This window comes from Apis laboriosa, unplaced genomic scaffold (genome assembly GCF_014066325.1).
Source record: "Apis laboriosa isolate Shangri-la unplaced genomic scaffold, ASM1406632v1 scaffold18_cov149, whole genome shotgun sequence".
Taxonomy (NCBI): Eukaryota; Metazoa; Arthropoda; class Insecta; order Hymenoptera; family Apidae; genus Apis; species Apis laboriosa.
Window position 1 is genome coordinate 2,664,104 of NW_025222233.1, and position 18,347 is coordinate 2,682,450.

The window sequence follows — 18,347 nt, forward strand, 5'->3', positions numbered from 1 at the left end:
ATATATAATATAACTTTTTTCAAATTATTTAAAAATATTTTTTTCAATAAATGAATTTTTATATTATAATTATATTTTTTAGGAAAAATTAAATCTTAGTTTTCTGAAGTCGTACCATGAAAAAAAAATTAAATATTAATTTAAACAATTAATTTAAAAAATTTCAGAAGAAAATATATTATCAAAAATATTATTTAATTTTTTATTTATAATAATAAATTGCTCTTAATAATTTATGTGAATATTATTAATAAATTAATATTATGAGACATTATTTTTTTAATAATCTAATTTTTATTACTTATTAAATTGAATTATATTCAATTACATATATATATATTATATATATACACTATATATTATATTAAATTCTAAATACAACTACTGCATATATATTATCTTCTATATTAAAAAATTGGAAGACCAAGATCTATAACTTCGTTTCCGAAATGTATAAATGAATGAGTATAAATGTTAAACTTTGTACCACCAAAAGAAACTGGACAAAGATTATTTGATCTTGCATAAAAACATATCGTGTATAAAGCCATTTCCAACTCAGGTAAAGTACCCACAAATATTGTTACATTTGATCTAACAATCCCATCTATTTGAAAATTTACTTTTAGTAATGAAGCAATCTGAAAAAATAAATATATTAGATAATTAATATGACATTATTACAATGAGTATAATTCTTTAATATTTTTTTAAATAACTTACATTTCCAAAATCTAATTTATTTACGTAACCCATATAATCTATACGTTTCAAAGATTCTAAATATTCGAAATAAATCCAATCTTGTATACCAATAATGGCTGTACCATAATTTTCAGATGCAAACACACGTTCAAATCCGCATGTACTTCCGTTGAATATAGTAAACCAAATTCGACGAAGTACATCTTTTCTTTCAAAATCATCTGGATCAATGAATCCACGATCAGCTAACCATTGCATAGCTATTGTCATCTCATTTGTATTTAAAAATGTATCAATCAAAAGATTTTCTTGTTTTCTTGTTTCCAAAGTACGATTCAATTTTTTACGAAAATCGTATTCATAACTATCGTATAAAGATCGTATTACATAAATTGATGGATAATCTAACAACTTTGATTCTATTTTAAACAATCTAGAAGAAAAAGTTAATAAAAATTAAAAATTACTGAAATTACTGAAATCAGTTAGAAATCAAAAAAAAGTAAAAGATTAGAACATACGATTCTTTAGCTTTATCTGTTACATTAAAAGATGTAACTTGAGTTTGTAGATTCAATTTTATAAATTTATATATATTACGCGAACTTTTTGCAAATAGTTCTTCTGATATTTTAAAAAGTTCATCATCCGAAATTTTGTAAAAAAATGTGTTATCTATGCTTATAGAATTATTAGATAGATTCTTTTGATCATTTGACACAATTGTAGAAGTATTTATATTCTCATTTATTTGAGATTCATTAATGGGTATGTTTCTAACTGAATGTGAACAAGGTATATTAATAAAAATATTTGATACATATGGAATATGATTTCCTGATAAAGAAACTTACCATTTTCTATATTAGAAGTAAATATGCCAGTTGAATTATTAGGAAATCCAGTTACTTGTAATACATTTGTAGAATTCATTTTCTCATCATTAACTCCAAGTGCAGTATTAAAATATTGATTGTTATAAGTAATATGAGTTGTAGTTGTTGAAGTAGAATCAGGTTTACTTTCTACATAGTTATGAGTAGTATGAGGATTTAATATTCGATTGACACCTGCATTAATAGTTGAAAATACAAGAGCTTCCTTGATCATTTGACCAAAACCTCGGCCAGAATCTTGTTGCCCTGGTACCATTAGAATAGTTTGACCAGGTACAAATGGTTGTACTGCAGGTTGTGCTAATATATGTGTTGGATAATGTGTTGAATAAGAAGGTTGCCCATGTGCATTATAAATACCTTCAGAAGAATGTATAGAATAAGGATTTCTTAATGGCATTGAATTCGTTTGGTAAGGTAGAGAAGAAACTGAATTTGGCCATGTGTTACTTAAAGGCATATGATGTGTAGGATAAGGAGGATATTCTCTCATATGTATAGATTGAGTATTAGCCGATGTTATATGACTTTCTGGATAAACATAATCTTTGAATCCAATTGGAGGTGGTTGAGAACTTGGTATAATTGGTTGATTTGATATTGGTGGCTTATTAATTGTATGTGTTTGAACTGTACTTTGTTTATTATTTCCTAAATAGGGATTGCTCCAGGGGAAATTTGTTTGATGTGATGTTATCTGATCTACAATATATATATTTTTAAAACAATAGTATTAAATATAATATATGTTTATATTATTTATACCATAATTTTGTGCTGTAGCGGATTTCATAATATGATCTTGTTGTGGTGCAGATGGATAAAAAGAAGTTTGTTTGTTTTCATTTTTTTGTTTTTCTCCATTTTGTAAAACTGAAATAGGCTTTGTAGAATATGATGGTTGAAAAGGCTTTGTTTGAACTAATTAAAAAAATTTCATATAATTTGTATTTTATATTTAATATATTATAAAAAAAACAAAATAATACTTACTTAATCGTGTTGCTTCTCCACCTTCAGCATTTAAAAATTGTCTATTAATATTTTTATTTGTTTGAGCTATAAGTAGTTTTAAAATTATAAACAATATTTATATTATATTATATTAATGTGTATGTGAATAAATATTTAATAACATATTTAAAATTAGCTAAATAAAATAGATAGCATATTAAAACAGGAAAGTTTTCTATGAGATGTAGATATAGAAAATCCTTTTAAAAATGATTGATACTCACCAATATTATAATTAGGATTTGCTCTATTTGATGTATGATATAAAGATCCATATGATTTTCTATTTCCAGATTTTCCATTTGATTTTGTATTTTTACCAAAACCTTTTCCAATACTAAATTTTGTGCTAATATTATCTAAGAAAAATAAATAACAAAATCATTAATATAAATATTATATAATAAAATAATCTAGCTATACTTACTAATTAAAATAACACAAATGAATATAAAGAAAAATGTTTTTATAAACTTCATTATTACTGTAAACACTGCATATAATATTATAATAAATTGTATATATAATAATATTATAATAAATTTTCAAACTATTTTAGAAATAAACGCATATATTTCATACATTAAACTGAAACTTTTTTTCATACTAAATGCATTATATTTTGCAATATATTTGAATCATATTGTAAAGGGTCATTGCCAATGACCTATAGGATAGATATGGATATCTTTAGTAATAAAGACATTTTTTAATAAATTTTTATTTATTCTTAATAACAACCTTCACCAGAATATTCTTCATAGAAATATTAAATTATAAAATATATATTTTATAAATTCGTTCATTTAATAATTAATAACAATAATATAATAATAGTAATAATACATAATAATACATAGTAATATAATACATTAATAATTAAATATGAGTAAATATTTAAAATTCATGCTGATATATTAGTTTTTTATTATTAACAGTTATATAGTGTTTTTTTTAAAATAATAAAATAGTATTAACACAACCTTTCAAATTTGTAAAAATACTGAAATAATGCTTCTTCAAAAAAAATATTTTTTAAAAAATATAACTTAATTTTTTATTTTTCTTTTGCAATATATCTATTTAAAATTGTTTCACTAGCATAGTCCGGAACTGATAATTGTCGAAATGCTTCATCATCTACAAAACAAATTTCATGACCATCCTAAAAATATTTATAATTATTATTAATATTTGTTCATTAAAATATATTTAGAAGTAGAATATTATAATTGTACTTACTGGATCAGCAAGAATAATTACTCTTACAGAAGTTTTTCCTGGAGTATCTAAAGTGATTAAATCAGTTAATATTTTATATCCATTATCTTTAATTTTCTTTTGAATTTCTGGTTGTTCTGTATAAGGAATTGAAAATGCTATGCGTCCATAAGCTGCAGCATGATTAATTTCAGTACCTAATCAAATGAAATTATATGTTTCATTTGAACTTACTAAAATATATAATAATATCATAATACTATTTATACATAATTAATACATAATAAAATATATAATAATATCATAATACTATTTATACATAATTAAATTACCAATATCTATAAATTCAATTTTTGCTTGATCTTCATCATATCCTAACAGTACACTTTTCTCAGTTTGATTAAATATTTTTAATTCTAAAATATTTTTCCAATAAGCAATAGTTTTTTGAAGATTTGAACTAGACAAAGTTACTTTTTCAACAGGATCTGTAAATATAAAAAAAATATATTTTTATTTGTGTTAAAATTATTAATATTTTAATACATTTTAATATTAATACCTTTATTTTTGGGTTGTGATTCATCAATAATATAATATTTGTAACCACCAGGTGCTTGTAAAATAAATATTCCATTTTCTTCTTTTATTGGCCATCCATCTGAACGTGCTCTTTGTAGTACTTCTTTAGATCGAATTGTTATTCCATTAAAATCATTTCCCATTTTGTATTCCTTAATCCCATAATTATAAGTTAATTCTATTACAAAATGAGTATCTTCTGTTCCATATCCTATCATAGTTTTGCTCCATCTATTTCCATATGGTCTACATAATATTTAAATATAATAATATAATAATATCATCATCATATAATCATCATATAATAATATCTGCATAATAATATCATATAATATAATATAATATATCATATAATATAATAATAAAATATTTAATCATAATAATTTATTCAAAATTTTTGGATATTATATTTTAAATATCATATTTTAAATAAATAATATCATTAAACGACAAAGAAAACAAAAGCATATCATGACTGAAGTTAATTACCCATTGCAAGCCGCTTCGCAACCTTCAGCAAATTCTTCATGTCGTAATACCTGCAAAAAAGAACTTCTATAAAAACGAATCGCTTTATATTATTAAAATTCTAACCTTCATTCCAAGAATTTCTCGATAAAATTTAATTGTTAATTTTCGATCTGGTATTTTAAATACAAAATGAAGTGCTCGTCCAGTGACCATTTTTAAGAAACCTATTTTTGCAGAAAAAATAATTCTAATTTCTTAATAAATAAAACGTAAAATCTGCACACTAGTTACTAATCTTCCTTGAAGGAAAATCACTGACTTTATATATTTACAGTTCTTATTAGTCACTAATTATCAATTTTTTACGATTCAGGTATTTATGTTACACAATAATTTTTGTATATATAATACATATTATCTACAAACAATATTTTATCTATAATTCCTATAAAAAATAGATATATTTTTTCGTGATTAACTTTATAACTTATATCATGGAATGTTTATAATAAAGGGGGCGCTTAAATAAAAAATTTGATACAATTCAGCCTTGTCATCAACGTGAAATCAAGTAGCAGACGATATATGAGATAATGTCAAAATATATATACAATTTACGTTCCTCATTAAATTAAAACTGATTGAATTTTTTAAAATTAAAATATTATAATTATAATATTAATATAATTAAGAAATTAAAATATTTATTCATTAGACAAGATTTATAAATAAATATGATAGAAAATCTTGCAGCTAAATTATGTTTACTTTTGCCAGAAAAAGCTCATTCAGGTAATTATTATAATGTATAACTCTTAAATAATATTAATGATATTATTTATAAAATCTTAAAAAATTATATGTAATATTAATATTGCAAATTATAATGTAAATATTTATTATATATATGAATTTGATTATATTTAAAATAGAATATTGAGGTGGAATTAATATTATAATTGAAATTGAACATCTTGATTTTTAGCAGAGCAATGGAAATTATTAGGTCAAGAAAAAGATGGATCTCTATTAGTTGGATGGACAGAAGAAACTATAAAAGACAACATAAGTATATCATATACAGTTATAGGCCATTATGATCGGATTAACGATAAGTTACAAGTATAATAATTTATAGTAATTAAAATTTTATTATATAAAATATGTATTATAATTAAATTAAAATATAATATGAATGCAGATATTGCATCAATTCTTAGAAGTATTAAACATTGTACAAGCAACAATAAATCAAAATCGTACTGTTTTTGGATATGTAACAAAACAAAAAGTTTGTATAGATACAAATGTAAATTCAGAATCTATAGATAAAAATATATCAACTGAAACTGAAATGTATGAAGCATTTATTGTTGAATTGAAAGGAAAAGAAATCAAAATACATAGTTTAGATACAAAAAAATCTAAGCAAGTGAGAATTCAATTTCTATATAAAGAAAAACAACATGGACAATGGGATAAATTTTTATTATTAATTCATCAAGAATGTAAGAATCATATAATATATATATAAAATATATTTCAATGTATATTTTTTATGAATTATTCAAATTGATTATTCCATGTTATAGATGTGGTAATATATACAATAATGTTTGATACATCAATATCAGATTTTTATTCAATACAAGAGTTAAAATTTGAATCATTAGTTAAAGCATTTATTTGGGCTCAATGGGATATGATAAATCAAGTCTTATATTATATACATCATAAAAAAATTCCAGTAAGTTTAGTTTCTGAAGATGAAGAGGAAAAAGAAAATAAATCAATAAGAACCAATCCAACATTGAGTGGTCTTCAATTTCATGATGAATTACCTCATGAGACAGTAGTAAGTAACTTAATCTAATAATAATTTCAGTATATTTCAAACTATTTATTTCTTATTTTTCCCAGTTAAATATACCATTGAATTTACCTCAATTATCAACTTCTTCAAACTGTGGAACTTATGAAGATGATGTTATACCTTTAAGAGTTCATGATTGTTCTTTAGATCTCATTGTAGTTTCTGATTCTAAAGGAATGGTCTGTGTTTGCCATCATTATTTATATCGTCCAATAAAACCACAGCAGCATGTACTTAATTCATTGACTGAATCTAACACGGTACACTTTGCATATTCTGTAACACTTCTTCATCATAGTTGTGTGATCCATTGTGTTATACCAGGTATACCATGGTCTTATGCTAAACTTATACGACCAACGTTTGCAATATATGAACATCATCATATGATTGTTCTTGTACCAAGTTTGTTTACTCATCTTCTCGAAATTGGAACAAATCATGAACCATGTTGTCACATTTTATGTGGTCCTTTAACTTCTCTTCCATCTCATTCTTCATATTTGGTACCATTGCTTGAATTAGAAAGTAATAGCAAAGGAAACAAGAAGAAATATGATACAGCTTTTTTAGAAGGAAATAATATATCTCAATTTAATACAAATATACTAACAATAGATTTACCCACATTGGACTTAGTACAATTAACAATTTCATCCGATTTTCTTACCGAAGTATTTCGTAAAGAAAGTTCGGTAGAAGTACGCTTGGGTATATTACATTACTTTCTTTGTCATAAAAATGATCTGGATATTATTTCAGAATTAGTATGCTCGATTGCAGAGAAACCTAGATCGTTGGAAATTGTACGATACATGCAAGAAATTCTTATCGGCGGTTCATATGCCTTAGTACAAAAAAATTTATTAGCAGATGCTGTACCTTTATTGGCTTTACTACCCGTTACCACTATGGAAGAGTATATAAGTTTTGAAATAAAAGTGAATGATTTAAGTGTAACATTGAGTCATGAAAAGCTTTGGAATACATCAGTAATGTTATTATCACCACAACAAAGGTTGATTCCATATCGTAGCGATTTATGGACTAGATTATGGGATCAACTTAGTAAAAATAATGGAGATAAAGTAAGATTTAAACCAAGTAAAATTGCAGAAAAATTGTTAGTTTCTTTAGCATGTTATCAACCTGAAGCATTATCTAGATCCAGTACTCCAATGTCTCCAAGTGGAGGGTAATAATTTAGACAAATTTTCGTTTTATCTATTTAATTATAAATGTAAAAATTTCTATATCATTAAATAAATTTATATTTTAATTTCAACATTTTCTTTTAATTTTAACAATATAAATTTTATAATAAAAATTGATTTCAATAAATAATATTACAGATTAGTTGTGACTACAGTGTCATTTGGAGATTTAACAAGTGGTCGTAGCAATAAATTAATAGATTCTAATTTGCCATTTAATGAAATAGAAAGTTGTACTGCTTCTAAACAGGAGCATATTGTATCAGTAAATTTACGGGAATTATCGATGTATTTATTAAAACATGGTACTCAAACATCAATAACATATGTTAAAGGATCATGTACTCCATTACATGTCCATGCTATGGCAACCAGACATGTGGCAGCACAATTAGAAACCTCGCGGATTCTTTGTCAAATGTTATGTCGAGCCGCTAATATTGATCCGCGAATTGAACAAGAGCGTGGTTTTATTCTCGTGTAAGTAAATCATTGATGATTTAATTATATATAAGTCAATTATTTATATATATTTAATTATAAAATTTAAGATAATTATATAATTTTTTACTGAGAAATAATTTCAGCGATCAATTAGATGAAATAAGACGATGGTTATTATTCGTATTGTTGGAACGCTATAGGCGTTCAATAGAAAGTATAGCATTTCCGGCACCGCAAGGATTTACATCATTTTTCACTTACCTTGGATATAGAACATTAAAATATTCCATGTTTTTACAATATGTACAACGATCAGTATTTGAATTACAAGTTGATGTCAGCAAAATTATCATGGCTGGTACATTTTTTTAAATAAAAATATATTTTTTTCTTAATTTTTCTATATTTAAGCTTTTTTTAATCAACATTTTTTATAGATATCAGTGACACAAAAGAAAATGCCATTCGTAAATTAACTTTATTATCTTTATTACCGAAATCTCGAGCAAAAAGACTTTTAAATCAATGGTTACATCCTGTAAGTTTTATGTTAAGAGCTCGTGAACATGCTGCGAATATTTTATCTGGAGAAGTATGTCAAAATCGTGGTAGAACTTTGCAACACAAAAATCATCATAATGGTAAAAATAAATAATTAACTTGAAAAGTCGAAATTCATTCATAATTCATCATCAATATTCATTAATAATTTCTTTTTTTTTTAAATAAATTGTATATAGGTTTAGCGGCATTTCCTTCAGCAGATCGTTTATCTCCTTTAGATACATTCCTTGATCTTCTTACAGCAAAAGGTATAAATTTAAATTTATTAAATCATATTTAATTATTTTGATCATTTATTGATTTTATTTTACAGCTAGTTTAACTGAATTAGATTTTGGTCTACTTATAGAAGCTACAATAACATCTACTGAAGATTTTTTATAAATACTTTAATTTTTCTAAGTTTATTTATATTTAATTGAAAACGTATGCGCAAATGATTATTCGAATGCGCAAAGTGCCATTAATATCTTCTACCAAATATACATATATATATATATATATATATATATATATATTTATATCGTCCTACCTAATTTCAATATATATATATATACTATTTATAAATATGTAATTTTTATTTTATTTTTACAAATTTCTATATATGCGTTGCACGCTTAGTTTTACAGGATAAATATCAAATAAAATAACGCATATAAATTTATAGTTAAATAATTTTATATGTTTCAATTTGTATTATTTTAGAGTTGGATAAACTAAACTGAATATTTTTATTGATGCTTTAAAAACACTTTATATTTTATAGTGTATATTATATTATAATGTTTATTTTTATATTATATTATATTATAATGTTTATTTAATTTTATTTATAGTCTAATTATTTTATGATATTATAATTTTATAAATATTTTACAACAACTTTCTCATTTTTTATATATGTTTATATATATGTTTACTTAATATATTTATATATATTTTATATAGTATTTATTAAATTGAATTTTTGAATATTACACTATTATAATTTTATATTAATGTTATGAATTAATTTATAATTATAATGAAAAAGATATATGATTTTGTACACCTATATTAATTTATTAATATAAAATGTTAAAATAAAAGATCCAAAATTTTAAGAACTTATATATATATTAGTAATATTAGTAATAATTGTATTGAAAAGCTTGAATTAATATTCTGTTGCATCAATTTTTGTTTATATTCAATATATTGCAAAAGAATTCATTCATGATATTAAATGTTTTGTTCAATAAATATCGATAAAAATTGATTATGTCGAAAATATTGATTGCAAATTCCCCACCTGAAAAGATGATCAAATAATTCTACATTGATTGGATATTTTTTGCTTTTCTTATTAAATACTATAAACCCATTTTGAGTCTTTTTTTTTTAACATTCTATATTACAGATATATGTTATATATTATATTGTTAAAATGTTTAAGTTGTTAATATATTAATAATATATTATATTGATATTAAATTATATAATCTAGTATTAATATAAGTTATTAATATATTAAATGTATTAATATGTATTAATAATTTAATGTATTTTTTTTATAAGAGAATTATAATTTTTTATGCAAATTTTTTATATATATTGTGAAAAATATTAATGAGGTTACATATTAAAAGATATGTGTAGATATACAGTATTAATAATTTTTATGTAAAAGTGAATAAAAATATATAGAAAGTAATTTCATGTTTTAATATTTATTACTTTTATCTAACCTATAATTTTATATTTTTAAATTTACGCGCTTTCACTTAAAATTCTATTTTTATTTTTTACATTTTAAATATTTTATTTAAAAATTATCTTAAAGCCTATTTTCATTTAAGATTAGTAAATCATGTACAAAATTTAAGTTCGTTTAATGGCTAAATCCAAGCTCTAAGAGAAAACACCAATAGCGTTTGTTCAACATGACAATATGTGGCGTTGTAATCTGAAATGAAAAGCGAACATTTTCCTCCATTAAAATATTTCCCCCTCTTTCCCCACCTGTAAGTACAACTAGCAGAATAACATCGTCAGCGGTCAGCCATTGTCGTGAGATGTGAAGATTTTTTCGTGATAGATCAAGATCAAAAACTAATTAATTATTACATATCGAAATTAACGTATTAACACTGAAATGCATACAATCCCAGAATTAGGTACAAGCGTACCAGCGTTCCTTGCCAAGCTTTGGAAGTTGGTCGAAGATCCTGAAACTGACGACCTTATTTGTTGGTCACCTGTAAGTACTTTTATTTTGTTATTCGCTTATGATTTCTTAATTTTTATGTACAATATGCATAAATAGTTTTAATGTATAATTTTTTATTTATTCTTAAAATGACTATTTATTCGTAATGATAATGTCTTATAAGTACAACGAGTTAAACGTAAGTTAAACGTTGACCTCCGCAATGTACATTTTTACGTACACAACCTATATTTCGTATGCACCCGACATTGTAATTTATTTCGTACTTCGTATGATTATGTATATTATATTATTTCGATAAATTAAAATTTTTTTTATTGAATATCGAAAATTCATTTTGAATAAATTATATATATTATGAAAATTTTTTAACTTTTGTAATAATAAAATGTATAAATCATGCAAAATAAAATTTAAATAAATATTAAAATTTAAAAAAATAATTACAATTAAAATTATTTATAATTATTATAATTATTTTGGTAAAATTCATACATGTATAATACATAAATTGCATAAATTTTGTAACATGAATGATTCTATGAAATTTCTATGAAATGAATAAGCAAAATGTTAAATTTAATATTAATATTTAATAAATGTATTTTAAATATATATTTTTGTATAAAATTTCATTTTGTTAAATATTATGTATTAAATATTATATATTAAATATTACGTATTATAAAATAATTTAAATTAAATATTTTCTATAAATTTCAATAAATAATATTTAAATATTTTTATTAATATTATAGTAACAATTTTTTTATATGTTAAATGTTTCTTATACATTAATTTTATTATATTTAGAATGCAATAGTAAAAATATTATTATATATTTATTTAATATAAATTTATTAATAAATATTTATTATATATGTATATTTTGTGTATATATTATAATATATATATATATATATATATATATATAAAATAAAGATAAATTCTAATAATAAAAGTAAAAAAAATACATATAAAATTTGATTTTAGATGATTGTCTTTTTTTTTTATTATTCTACTTTAATTTTAATTCATAATTCAAAAAAGTAAAGTATAATTCATTTTTATACAAATGTTTCATTTTATTATTCACACATTAATGCAGGATAATATATATGTTGTACATATACACAATATAATTTATTAAGTATATTTATAATATTTGTTATTTATATCTTTATATTATAAAAAAAATTATGTAATATTTATTTATTTTAGAATGGACGGAGTTTTTTCATTAGAAATCAGGCACAATTTGCTAGAGAATTATTACCACACTATTATAAACATAATAATATGGCCAGCTTTGTCAGACAATTGAATATGTGTATGTAGTAATATATAATATTTCATATACATATGTATATATTTATATATTTGTATATATAATAATAATGTAATATATATTATTATCTATAATATTTTATTTATTATTATTATTATATTTAATATATATAAATATATATAAATATTCTAGATGGTTTTCATAAAAAAGTTTCTGTCGAACTTGGTGGTTTAAAATGTGATAGAGATGAAATGGAATTTGCACATCAGTTTTTTTGTAAAGGACATCCATATTTAGTAGAACATATTAAAAGAAAAGTAAGTATTTTTATATTATAAATTTTATTAAAAATTCTTATACACATCATATAGAAATATCTTATAATAATTTTTAGATTGCATCCAGCAAAGGACAAGATCCAACACTTACTCCTATTAAACCAGAATTAATGAATAAAATGCTTACTGAAGTTAGAAGTATGAGAGGTCGTCAAGAACATTTAGATTCACGACTTGGAGCTATGAAAAGAGAAAATGAAGCATTATGGAGAGAATTAGCAATGCTTAGACAAAAGCATCTTAAACAACAACAAATTGTCAATAAACTTATACATTTTCTAGTTACTTTAGTACAACCTTCAAGAAATGGTGGTCTTTCTGTTAAGAGAAGATATCCATTAATGATTGATGATTCTAGCCGTCAACGTAACAAACAAGCAAAATTATCCAAGGTAATTATATATGTTCCATATATTTTTCATAATTTATTATTTTGTAATTATTTTTGTATTTTTAGTCACAAGCATCTCCCGCAGGACCTGTTATTCATGAGCTTGATGCATCAGAACCAGATCTGGATTCAGAATATATTGTTGCAGAGTATGTAACTTGCAATATTATAAATTTATTTCTTTTTATTCATAATTATTATTTTCTTTTATATTTAGAATGCTTGAAGGACATCCAAATCCAGCCATTGAAAGTCCAGAGCATAATAATACATTAATAATGGAAGATAATAATATGGAAACAATTCATTTAGTTGATGATTCTGTTCAATTACAAGATGATATACAACTTATTAATGCACAAGAAATTGAAGCAAAAAAGAAACGCGGATGTAAGGGTAAAAAAAAGTAAGTTAAATAAAATTATCATATTATTATGTGTTCTAATTATAGATTTTCTTGTTGATAAAAATGACGTATACGTTTGTTATATACGATCTTTCAATTTTAGAATTGTAAGATGGAGTTTTGCATGATAAACACAAAGAAATGTTTATAATTCTATAAAAAAGTATTTTTGTAATTCAAATTTATTTATATTTTTTTCTAAGATTAGAGAACTGATAAAGAAGATAATTTATAATATATATATATTTTTTTTTTTACACATTCCAATTATTTTCCATGCATGGAATGTAATAATATTTTAATCAAATTAAGATTTATATTCTATTTATTTTAATGAAAGACACAGGGGCATAAATTTTGATCTTTTAAATTGTATCATATATATATAATAGATTCACTCATTATATATTTAGTACATAAAAATTAAATTGCATGATCATATATCATAATTTAATTACAGCTATCTTAAAACACAGAAGAAAAATTTAATTTGCAAAAGACTTCTTTTTTCTTTTAATTCATAAGATTAATTCATTCTCAATTATTACTTATATCATTGCAATTTAAATATTGCCAGGAGGAAAAACAAGGTGCCGGTCAAAATTTTGATCCCATCAACGGAGAATGGAGAGGAACCGAGGTTAACATTTTTCTCTTGTTGTCATTTTTGGTGTTGGTGTTTATACTTCTAGAAATTATTTTATAATATCGCAATTTTGCTTAGTTTCATTTTTTGCATGAACATTCAGCAATATTGCGATAATATTCCTTTTTGAAAGCATTTCTTATAAAAAGTTGATACTAAAATGATCTTCTTTTAGTCTGCCAATCTTTCAACTATCAGTAGTTGCTTTTTTTAATTTTATATTAATTATAATTCTTTAAAATAATATATATAATTATAATTCTTTAAAATAAATTTAAAGAAAGTTAAAGCTTGGAAAATATTATTTTAGTAGCTTGTTATTTTTATGAGAGAAGTCTTGTTAATCCTTGGTTAAATTATTTGTATTTAATTCAATCTAATTTATTAAAAATTTTATCACTAGCTATCATTTCATATTAATGTCATTATTTTACTTATATTTTTACTTATGCCTCTGAGTACATTTACTGTAATAATTGTTATTCTATTAAATTGATGATAAAAGTTAATTTATTTTATTATATACAAGATATTGTGAAATTCATTTTTGTCATCCAAATTTTTATATATATACATATACATATATATGTATGTATGTATATGCATGAAAAATTGCTCTTATTTACATACTTTTCTATAGCATATATAAAATAAGAGATATATTTATGATTGCATATTTTAAATTTATTCCATGCATGATTGTTTTTTTTTTTTTTTTTTTTTTTTCAAATTTAGTTATATATATATATATCTAAATTTAATAGGTTATTTATATTTTATATAATATGAATAATAAATATAATTCTTTATATATATAGTATTTAAATCATAATATTAATTTTTTATAATAAGCAGTTAAAAAAGTAGTTTTAAAAAGAAATCAAACTAAATTGACCATTAAATATTTACTTTTCTTTTAAATAACAGAAATAATTTTATAATTTATAAATAAAATAAAAAAGAATGAATACATTTAATATTATCAAGTCAAAAAAATAATAATAATTCTTTAACTTTCTTATTTATATATATTTTATATATATATATATATATATATATATATATATAATATTTATATATTATATATATAATATTATTATATTATATATATATATATACACACATCACTTTAGTATAATACTATGTTCTGTTTTTTATTATGTAGATTTCTTTTATAAAAGAAGTATTACAATTTGACTAATATTATAATAATTATAATTTATTGCCTACTTAGAAGCATGTTCTTATAATAATGCTTTAAATTCATCTGTGTATGCTCTTGCAATACTTCCATCATTCAGAATTGTAGTCAAAAATGTGTTCAAAAACAGATTATGGCACAGCAACGATTTTAAAAGCTCAAGAACGAAGATTGGCAACTGCTTATCTCACTTTTCTAGGGAAGAAACACATATGCTTGAAATGCCATTAGAGGATTCACCAGTGACGATCGCTTTGTTGGAAAATAAACCAGTCTCTAAACCAGTACCTATGGCAACTGTACGTAGTTCAAAACTCGCAGCAATGGCAGCTAATATGAGTAAAACCACTGAGACAGAGCACGAGCTCGATATAGAAACTCCAACAGATTTGGAGGAAGATATTCAAGAGAATGATCCAACTTTAGTGAAACTTGAGGACATTTTGATAGTGCCAGAAATCATCAACGAAGATATTGAAAGTAATGAAAATGACTTTAGTGAAAATAATGGCAATTCTGAAACTAGTGAAAATGACACTACATTTGATCAACTAAACAAAGTAGATGGTAACAATGAACAGAATAATAGAAGAAATTCCTATACAAATGGTGCTGAGAAATGTTTGGAACAAGAAAAAGACAACTGCAATGGAGCAAGCACAAGCAATTCAAAAAATTTATCTCTAAGTTGTGTCATTTCTTCTGGCATGTGTGACGCTGCTTACAGGTTAGGTTCAATGTAAGTTCAACACAGACCATGGGTAAAAAAAAATGTTGAGTGCTGCACATTCCACTTATCTATAGTGGAACTTCTTAATCAAAAAACAGAGGTGGGAGCCAATTTATCTCTATTCGCATTACAATCAGAAAGGTTTCAATTTATAACATTCTACTAATAATAATTTGATGACTTTTTATTAGATCTCTAAATGGTTGCCTATGATCTTTAGGGATTTCACGATATTCCATAAAATCTGAAGAATAGAGGATTCTTGGTATCATTTTTCTCATATATATTCCAAATTATTATAATTTCTTTGTTATCAATTTTAATACTTCTACTTAATTTAAAGAGAATCACAAAAATTTAATATTCAATTTCTTAAAAAAAGTTTATTTTAAATTAAAAGTAATGAATATGAATTCATATAAATTATATATATATATATATATATATAATTTATTTTGTTCAAAATAATCTTCTTTCTAAATTATTGAAGTTATAAATTACATTTTTGAGATATTTACATGAAACTATTTTTATTTTTTATATACCTACGATATATTTGGTAATTGTAGTGTTACGATTTTTAGATTCTCATTTAGCTTATAACATAATTGTTTTATTAATTATTCATCTTATTTTTTGGTTTCTAAAGGTCAATTTGGTTTGAATATTTCTGAATATAAATTATTAATTTAAACTAATATAAAACGTTTCGGAAGTCGTGCACTGCAAAAATTGCCAATATTTTATTAATGTTGCAAAATAATATATATAATAATAATATTGAAAAAATACTCAATCTCTTTCTTATAAATTTCTTTGATTTGATTGCATAAGTAGCAATTATAAAAAAATTATTAATTTTTATTTTATATTGGATAAATATTCTATTTTATTATTTTGTTGAGCCAAATATTTTTTTAACTTAATTTTTTAACTTAATTTTTTAACTTAAAAAAAAAGAAATAAAAATATTAATTAATTTAATTAATTAAATTAAAAATCTGCTTATGGAGTCATTCAAACATATAGAAAGATTGTACATTTCAGGATGAATATTGAAAGGATTTACAACGTTTTCCTTTTTGATTCACAAAGTATGGACTTTAATATGTTTATACATTTTGATCTACTTTAAATAATTCTGTATAGGGAGGAAATGGATAATCATCTCGAAACAATGCAAACGGAATTGGACAATCTCCGTGAAATCTTACGTAGCGAGGGTTACAGTATTGATGCAAATACACTTCTTGGTGTAAGTAATTTAATAAATACAATAAAAAATTTTTTGTTTATTAATTAATATACATTTTCAGTTATTTGGAGCGGATGATCCAATGTCGTTCGGTATGCCAGTTAATCCAGAATTAAATCCACATTCTGAGAAAGAGGAAGATGATCATGCTAATGGTAAAATTTCCAATTGTAGTTATAATTATTAAAAATCTAACTAAATATTTTTAATTTACTTATAGTTGCAGAAAATATTAGTGGAACAAGTGGTGGTGAACTTATGGCATATAATCCTACTTCAAATTTATTAGATTTCGACGATGACATTTTCTTGAATGCCACATCTCCTGTAACTAGCACGGCAGGTGATACAGCTACGACCAGTCTTTATACTTCGGATCCTCTCGATTTGGAGGATAACAAAGTTTCACTCCTCAATTCTTTAACAAATGATGTAAACACTTCATCATAAAGTCTTATTCTTATGGTAAGTTTCACAATGATCTATTAATCAATAAATCTTTTTTATATTTAATAAGCAATCATTTCATTTGAAGAAAAAAAGAAAAGAAATACTTTTATTATCATGTAAGATGATTGTTCACGCATTAGAATATGCAGTTTTTTGTTGTATATTGATCCAAAATTATATTAAAAAACTTGTGTATATATGTTTCAAATAGTTGATCACTTAACGCATTCTCGCTAAAATAAATATCGAATTTTTCCGTGCAGAGTTCTTCTCCGAAGTTCAACGTCTTTTCAAAAAAGAAATTGTCTTAGGATAGATTTTTTTGCAGGTTCAAATCACTGTTGCGTCCAATGCTTTGGTTTCAGTATCTTTTAGTCTCGATGGATCGTCACGACACACAGACACACCTCTCTCTCTCTCTCTCTCTCTCTCTCTCTCTCTCTCTCTCT

At 23.0% G+C, this 18,347-nt stretch overlaps 4 protein-coding genes across 19 annotated transcripts in view; 2 read left to right on the top strand and 2 right to left on the bottom strand.

The window, feature by feature from the left end:
- Positions 1-295: 295 nt before the first annotated feature.
- Positions 296-3,209, bottom strand: LOC122711867. Of its 4 annotated transcripts, none has more exons than XM_043931019.1 (8): positions 3,043-3,209; positions 2,840-2,974; positions 2,595-2,615; positions 2,367-2,474; positions 1,560-2,303; positions 1,227-1,485; positions 724-1,138; positions 296-641 (listed from the first exon to the last, which is right to left on the bottom strand). In XM_043931019.1, the coding sequence occupies exons 1-8, from the start codon at positions 3,092-3,094 to the stop codon at positions 408-410; spliced, it is 1,968 nt and encodes a 655-aa protein (XP_043786954.1). In that variant the 5' UTR covers positions 3,095-3,209; the 3' UTR covers positions 296-407. The 4 variants fall into 4 exon arrangements, with proteins under 4 accessions (XP_043786954.1, XP_043786952.1, XP_043786953.1 ...); XM_043931017.1 differs by having other exon boundaries at positions 2,367-2,522; XM_043931018.1 differs by having other exon boundaries at positions 2,595-2,660.
- A 376-nt stretch (positions 3,210-3,585) lies between these two features.
- Positions 3,586-5,348, bottom strand: LOC122711895 (glyoxalase domain-containing protein 4). 3 transcript variants are annotated; one of them, XM_043931063.1, is made up of 7 exons: positions 5,209-5,348; positions 5,013-5,113; positions 4,908-4,957; positions 4,399-4,664; positions 4,169-4,324; positions 3,858-4,033; positions 3,586-3,780 (listed from the first exon to the last, which is right to left on the bottom strand). In XM_043931063.1, exons 2-7 carry the CDS (start codon positions 5,100-5,102, stop codon positions 3,673-3,675), a joined length of 846 nt encoding a protein of 281 aa, XP_043786998.1. In that variant the 5' UTR covers positions 5,103-5,113; positions 5,209-5,348; the 3' UTR covers positions 3,586-3,672. The 3 variants fall into 3 exon arrangements, with proteins under 3 accessions (XP_043786998.1, XP_043786997.1, XP_043786999.1); XM_043931062.1 differs by having other exon boundaries at positions 5,185-5,337; XM_043931064.1 differs by having other exon boundaries at positions 3,682-3,755; positions 5,013-5,276.
- Positions 5,349-5,429: 81 nt separating this feature from the next.
- Positions 5,430-9,519, top strand: LOC122711893 (protein pigeon). Of its 2 annotated transcripts, none has more exons than XM_043931061.1 (10): positions 5,430-5,681; positions 5,878-6,011; positions 6,091-6,397; positions 6,482-6,744; positions 6,810-7,957; positions 8,115-8,456; positions 8,564-8,778; positions 8,858-9,061; positions 9,161-9,232; positions 9,298-9,519. In XM_043931061.1, the coding sequence occupies exons 1-10, from the start codon at positions 5,624-5,626 to the stop codon at positions 9,366-9,368; spliced, it is 2,814 nt and encodes a 937-aa protein (XP_043786996.1). In that variant the 5' UTR covers positions 5,430-5,623; the 3' UTR covers positions 9,369-9,519. The 2 variants fall into 2 exon arrangements, with proteins under 2 accessions (XP_043786996.1, XP_043786995.1); XM_043931060.1 differs by having other exon boundaries at positions 5,432-5,681; positions 5,875-6,011; positions 9,298-9,518.
- A 1,491-nt stretch (positions 9,520-11,010) lies between these two features.
- LOC122711907 (heat shock factor protein 1-like) overlaps positions 11,011-18,347 on the top strand; it is a 9,908-nt gene continuing 2,571 nt past the window's right edge. The window contains exons 1-12 of one of the 10 annotated variants that reach the window (XM_043931084.1): positions 11,011-11,223; positions 12,415-12,523; positions 12,674-12,798; positions 12,876-13,211; positions 13,277-13,359; positions 13,428-13,616; positions 14,194-14,256; positions 15,594-16,202; positions 17,343-17,448; positions 17,510-17,603; positions 17,669-17,913; positions 18,227-18,347. In XM_043931084.1, coding sequence (XP_043787019.1) covers positions 11,119-11,223; positions 12,415-12,523; positions 12,674-12,798; positions 12,876-13,211; positions 13,277-13,359; positions 13,428-13,616; positions 14,194-14,256; positions 15,594-16,202; positions 17,343-17,448; positions 17,510-17,603; positions 17,669-17,898 — 2,049 coding nt within the window. In that variant the 5' untranslated portion in view covers positions 11,011-11,118 and the 3' untranslated portion in view covers positions 17,899-17,913; positions 18,227-18,347. Of the gene's footprint in view, positions 11,224-12,414; positions 12,524-12,673; positions 12,799-12,875; positions 13,212-13,276; positions 13,360-13,427; positions 13,617-14,193; positions 14,257-15,593; positions 16,568-17,342; positions 17,449-17,509; positions 17,604-17,668; positions 17,914-18,161 lie in introns of those variants that run through there. The other 9 variants (XM_043931085.1, XM_043931083.1, XM_043931086.1 and 6 more) reach the window with 9 other exon arrangements.

What these genes read in the sequence shown, in the direction of transcription:
- LOC122711867 (XM_043931015.1), bottom strand. Translation starts at nt 3,094, where the DNA reads ATGAAGTTTATAAAAACATTTTTCTTTATATTCATTTGTGTTATTTTA. An exon ending in TGGAGAAGCAACACGATTAA is followed by an intron (nt 2,523 to 2,594) that starts GTAAGTATTATT and finishes TTTTTTAATTAG; the next exon opens with TTCAAACAAAGCCTTTTCAA. An exon ending in CGCTACAGCACAAAATTATG is followed by an intron (nt 2,304 to 2,366) that starts GTATAAATAATA and finishes TATATATTGTAG; the next exon opens with ATCAGATAACATCACATCAA.
- LOC122711895 (XM_043931063.1), bottom strand. Translation starts at nt 5,102, where the DNA reads ATGGTCACTGGACGAGCACTTCATTTTGTATTTAAAATACCAGATCGA. An exon ending in TGCGAAGCGGCTTGCAATGG is followed by an intron (nt 4,665 to 4,907) that starts GTAATTAACTTC and finishes AATATTATGTAG; the next exon opens with ACCATATGGAAATAGATGGA. An exon ending in TAATTATTCTTGCTGATCCA is followed by an intron (nt 3,781 to 3,857) that starts GTAAGTACAATT and finishes AAATATTTTTAG; the next exon opens with GATGGTCATGAAATTTGTTT.
- LOC122711893 (XM_043931060.1), top strand. Translation starts at nt 5,624, where the DNA reads ATGATAGAAAATCTTGCAGCTAAATTATGTTTACTTTTGCCAGAAAAA. An exon ending in ATTATTAATTCATCAAGAAT is followed by an intron (nt 6,398 to 6,481) that starts GTAAGAATCATA and finishes TCCATGTTATAG; the next exon opens with ATGTGGTAATATATACAATA. An exon ending in CCAATGTCTCCAAGTGGAGG is followed by an intron (nt 7,958 to 8,114) that starts GTAATAATTTAG and finishes ATAATATTACAG; the next exon opens with ATTAGTTGTGACTACAGTGT.